At 60.0% G+C, this 5,179-nt stretch overlaps 1 protein-coding gene across 2 annotated transcripts; it reads left to right on the top strand.

The window, feature by feature from the left end:
- The first annotated feature begins 241 nt into the window (after positions 1-241).
- Positions 242-3,724, top strand: LOC107509876 (HLA class I histocompatibility antigen, B alpha chain-like). Of its 2 annotated transcripts, XM_036220266.1 has the most exons (8): positions 243-463; positions 672-950; positions 1,151-1,426; positions 2,038-2,313; positions 2,438-2,548; positions 2,992-3,024; positions 3,175-3,222; positions 3,385-3,724. In XM_036220266.1, the coding sequence occupies exons 1-8, from the start codon at positions 400-402 to the stop codon at positions 3,387-3,389; spliced, it is 1,092 nt and encodes a 363-aa protein (XP_036076159.1). In that variant the 5' UTR covers positions 243-399; the 3' UTR covers positions 3,390-3,724. The 2 variants fall into 2 exon arrangements, with proteins under 2 accessions (XP_036076160.1, XP_036076159.1); XM_036220267.1 differs by lacking the exon at positions 2,438-2,548 and having other exon boundaries at positions 242-463.
- The last annotated feature ends 1,455 nt before the right edge of the window (positions 3,725-5,179 follow it).

Raw genomic sequence — 5,179 nt, 5'->3', positions numbered from 1 at the left:
GACCCGCTCACGGTCGGGGTGCCGGGGTGCGGGGCGCAGCCGAATATCCCCCGACTCCAGACCGAGCTGCAGCCCGAGTCCGTCCGCCGCGGCCCCCCCGCCCGCGCCGGCCCGGCTCCGCCCCGCGCCGGATCGTCGTGCGCGCGGATCGTCGTGCGCGCGGATCTCGTGCGCGCGGATCGTCGTGCGCGCGGATCTTCGTATCTTGTTGTTTCCGGAGCGCCGAGAAATTGAAACTCACTTCACAACCCTCTGGTCGCTTCCTGTTCCCGTTTGTTACCCAGGACGGGGCCCCAGTTCTCACTCGCACTGGCCTCCAGTTTCTAGAAAAGCCTGTTTTTAAAGTCTCCCCGGCGCCGTCCGGACGCAGATTCTCCCCAGACTCCGAGGACGCTGTTTATGGGGCCCCGAACCCTCCTGCTGCTGCTCTCGGGGGCCCTGGCCCTGACCGAGACCTGGGCGGGTGAGTGCGGGGTCGGGAGGGAACGGCCTCTCGGGGGGCAGGAGCGAGGGGACCGCCTGGGGGGACGCAGGCCCCGGGCAAGGCGCGTCCCCACCGCCCAGGCCCGGAACCCGCGTCCCGCCCTGACTGTCCTCGAGGCTCTTGCGACCGGGGACCGGGACCCGCGCCGGGAGGAGGGCTGGCGAGTCTCCCCGCTTTGCGCCCCTAGGTTTGCACTCTCTGAGGTATTTCTACACCGCCTGGTCGCGGCCCGGGCACGGGGAGCCCCGCTTCGTCACCGTTGGCTACGTGGACGACACGCAGATCTCGCGGTTCGACAGCGACGCCGCGAGTCCCAGGGCGGAGCCGCGGGCGCCGTGGATGGAGCAGGTGGCGCAGGAGGATCCGCGGTACTGGGACCGGCAGACGGAGGTATTAAGTGACGCAGCACTGACTATGCGAGTGAACCTGAGAACCCTGCGCCGCTACTACAACCAGAGCGAGGCCGGTGAGCGACGGGCCCGGGTCCCGGTCACGAACCCCGTCCCCACGGACAGGCCGCGGTCGCCTGAGAGTCCAGGCCTGGGCTTCGCCCAGAGACTAAGGGACCCGATGGGCAGAAGCGGCGGGGACTCCCCCGGGTGTTGCTTTCACTTTGGGTTCAGTCACTGGGCGGAGCTGACGCGGGGTGACGCGAGGCGGGGACAGGGTCTCACACCCTCCAGGGCATGTACGGCTGCGACGTGGGGCCGGACGGGCGCCTCCTCCGCGGGTACCATCAGTACGCCTACGACGGCGCCGATTACATCGCGCTGAACGAGGACCTGCGCTCCTGGACCGCGGCCGACGTGGCGGCCCAGATCACGCGGCGCAAGTGGGAGGAGGCCGGTGACACGGAGCGCTGGAGGGCCTACCTGGAGGGGGAGTGCGTGGAGTGGCTCCTCAAACACCTGGACCTGGGCAAGGAGACGCTGCAGCGCGCAGGTGCGAGGGCCCGCGGGGCCTCCCCTCTCCCTCGGGGGCCGGGGCTCCTCCGAGGATGGAGGAAAGTGGGACCCGAGCCCCCGCCTCCCCTGGGTCTGGAAAATGAGTCTGTGTGGGTTTTCAGATCCGGTAGCAGAGGGCGGCTCGCCCAGAGGGCCCAACTTCCCTCATGGACAATGAGGGGTGCTGTCTCTCAGGGGACGGAGGGGAAGAGCATCTGGGGAATAACTGGTCAGCGAGCGGTTCCCTTTGACTGTGGCAGCTGCTCTGAGGACTCTGGGGACTTTTTCTCTCAGGCCACGTTCGCTGCCCCACACGCAGTGGGCCTGAGGTCTGACCCCAGCTCTTCTGAGTCATTTGGCCCCCACCCGGGTCAGGACCAGGAATCCCTTCTCTCCCCTTCAGAGACCTATCTCTGACCCTGGCGTGTCTCGGCCGAATTCTGGAACTTTCTAAAGACTAGGAGACACCTATGTCCAGTCTGGTGTCTGGGTTTTGTGCTCCCTTCCCCCACCCCATTTGTCATAAGCATTCTCAGCATGGTCACAGAGCACTGGTGGAGTGTCCCATGAGGGATGAAAGTTCCTGAATTTTCTGACCCTTTTCCTCAGACCCTCCAAAGGCACACGTGACCCACCACCCCATCTCTGACAATGCGGTCACCCTGCGGTGCTGGGCCCTGGGCTTCTACCCCGAGGAGATCACCCTGACCTGGCAGCGTGACGGGGAGGACCAGACCCAGGACATGGAGCTCGTGGAGACCAGGCCCGCAGGGGACGGGACCTTCCAGAAGTGGGCGGCAGTGGCGGTGCCTTCTGGAGAGGAGCAGAGATACACGTGCCACGTGCAGCACGAGGGGCTGCCGCAGCCCCTCACCCTGAGATGGGGTGAGGAGGGGGCCGCGGGCACAGGGCCTCTTCTCAGGGGAAGCGGGAGCCCCTGGAGGACTTTGGCAGGGTCGGGGCAGAGGCCCCAGGGAGTCAGGGTCCTCACCGTCTGTTCCCTTCCTAGAGCCTCCTCCTTCGGCCACCATCCCCATCTTGGCGATCATTGCTGCCCTGGTCGTCCTTGTGGTCACTGGAGCTGTGGTGGGAACTGTGATGTGGAGGAGGAAGCGCTCAGGTAGGGAAGGGGTGGGGTCTCAATTTTCTTGTCCCACTGTGGGGTTTCAAGCCCAAGGTAGAGTGTGACCTGCCTCATTAATGGGAAGTACCATCCGCACACGCATTCATTCCCAGCCTGGGGCCCCATCTGCTCACACTTACTCTGTATTAATGCACGTGTAAACATGAAGGACAGATTGATCACCTCGCAGATTCTTGAAGGGGACCTGACTTCCAGCTGTCACAGGATAAAGGGGAAGGTCCCTGCTGAGGACAGACCTCCAGGAGGGTGGTTGGTCCGGTTCCCCCTCATGTACATTCCTTAGGTTTCCTCATTGTGCTCTGGGTCTGAATTCACAGTTCTGGAAACTTCCCTGGGGTCCAGGACTAGGGAGTTCCTTTAGCACCTCATGGCCCCCACCCCTCTTCCCTGGCTTCTCACAAGATGTTTTCTTCCCACAGGTGGAAAAGGAGGGATCTACGTTCAGGCTGCAAGTGAGTATGGTGGGGGAGGGGTGATCCCTGAGACCCTTGGGATAGTGTCATTTGGAGCCCATGGGGGGAGCTCACCCCCCACCCCCATGATTCCTCCTTTAGCCACATCTCCTATGAGCTCTGACCACATCCTGTTTTGTCCCACCCCAGACAGTGACAGTGCCCAGGGCTCTGATGTGTCTCTCACGGCTTCTAAAGGTGAGACCCTGGGAGGCCTAAAGTGGCGAGGGCCTGAGGGAGAAGGGACAGGGCTGGGTAATGTGCATTCTTTGGGATATTTGGAGCATGTGGTGGAGTGTCGAGAATGTCACCACGTACAGCGACTAACCTGAATTTGTTTGTGATTATTTTTTTCTGTAGCGTGAGACAGCTGCCTTCTGGGGGAACGAGCGACGCAAGATTTGTTCGTGCTCCCGCTTTGTGACTTGAGAACCTCTGATTTCCCTTTCTGCGAAGGGCGTGTCTGAACGTGTCTGCGTTCCTGTCAGCGTCATGTGAGGAGGTGGGGTGACCGGCCGCCCCCGCCCACCAAACTCCCCTTCCCCACACTGACCTGCGTCTCCTCCCTCATCCGATCTCCTGTTCCCGCAGAGGCTGTGCTGTTCCCCTCCCTGCCTTTACTGCGTGTTGCACTGAGCTGCAACTTCTTCCCGCCTTATGTAAATAAGAATATGAATATGAATTTGTTTTTTCAGTTCTAGCTGTGAAGGGTTTGTACATTATTGAAGGAGATAAGTAAAGGAGACAATGCTATATTTGAGAGAGGAAACAAATGGAATCACTGGGAACTTTTCAGAATCTGTGTGTTTGCTGTGCTGAGTTTGCTGCAGGCGGGGACCGGAGGGGCTGTGAGGACCGCGTGTGGATGGGATCTGTGCCCAGTCAGTGCTCAGTGCACTGTGGACTTTGACATGGTCACTCTTCAGCTGGGTTCTTGTTCATTGTTCTTGCCCCTTCAATAAGACCTCGTGGCACCGGGACCTCTGATCACAGGGACGCAACCATCACCCAGGGCTTGTCCTATCAGTGTGGGCTTCATGCGGCGGGGTCAGCCTCGGCTCAGGCCTGGGTCTGAGATCCAGCTCTTAAGGAGAAAGGGCACCATCGCAGGTCGCCCGGGTGAGGGCGGGGGTGTGTGGTGTGGGGGGGGGCATTTCGAAGAGCAGGGAAATAAACTTCCATTTCAAGGGCAGTTCTTTTCATTGTAGGTACCTGAGGCCAAGTGTTATTTTCAAATTGAATACTAAATTAACATCATTCAAATGCAAACAGAAGTAAAGGCAACGACTTTGAAAAAGATTTAAACATCAAGACTGATTTCTTTCCAAACTATATAGTCAGGGGAATCGCTCCCCTTTTGAGCAAATATTCAGATTTAATAAGATTGTTTCAGGTCCTAGTACTGATCCCTTAAGTACTCAGTTCACTAAAGAATCCCATTTCGATTTACATGGTATTTGAAACTTCTTTTAACTGGCTTCTAAAGCTTTGCGAATGAATCCCCAGGGAGACAGCTCACTGGTGGCCCGAGGATGAGGGCAAGGGGACACTTGTGGGGTGACGAGTGTGTCCACTCTCCTGATGGTGGTTTTACTGGTGTAGGCATATGTCAAAACACTGAACTGTACACTTAAAAAATTGCAGCTTGTTGTATGTCAATTGTGCCTCAATAAAGCTGTTTAAATGTCTCCCTGCCCCTTTAAAAAATCATGAGCACGGCCTCTCTGCGCGTTGGCGTGGAACGCAGTGGAGCTCGTCCCCGTCGAGAGGAAGGACGGCTCTGGCCGCCACCTCGCCCGCGGCCCCCTCTGCCCAAGCCGGGAGGCCACCATAGGCCTTACCGGAGACGTCCCGCGCAGGGGTGGCCGCGGGGACCCGGTGGCCGTGGAGTTGCCGAGCGCGCGGCCCGCATGGGGTGGCGAGCGTCCCCGCAGAGGGTGGCGCTGGCGGAACGCTCCTCTTCACGGGGAGCCGATGGGGGACCGCCCAGTTTGGCAAGCGTACTGCTTACTGACGGGAAAATAGCTGCCCGCTGGCTTACGAAATTTGCAGCTGAGCACCGCCACCCCGGCCTCGCGCCACCTCCGAATTTCACTTCCCGTTTCCAGGCGCTGGAGGAGGGGCGGGCAGGGCAGGGTGTCGCGGACTGCGCGCT

This window comes from Rousettus aegyptiacus, unplaced genomic scaffold (genome assembly GCF_014176215.1).
Source record: "Rousettus aegyptiacus isolate mRouAeg1 unplaced genomic scaffold, mRouAeg1.p scaffold_m13_p_5, whole genome shotgun sequence".
Classification (NCBI taxonomy): domain Eukaryota; kingdom Metazoa; phylum Chordata; class Mammalia; order Chiroptera; family Pteropodidae; genus Rousettus; species Rousettus aegyptiacus.
The sequence above is the reverse complement of the archived record's forward strand: the minus strand, read 5'-3'. Positions and strand labels throughout refer to the sequence as shown.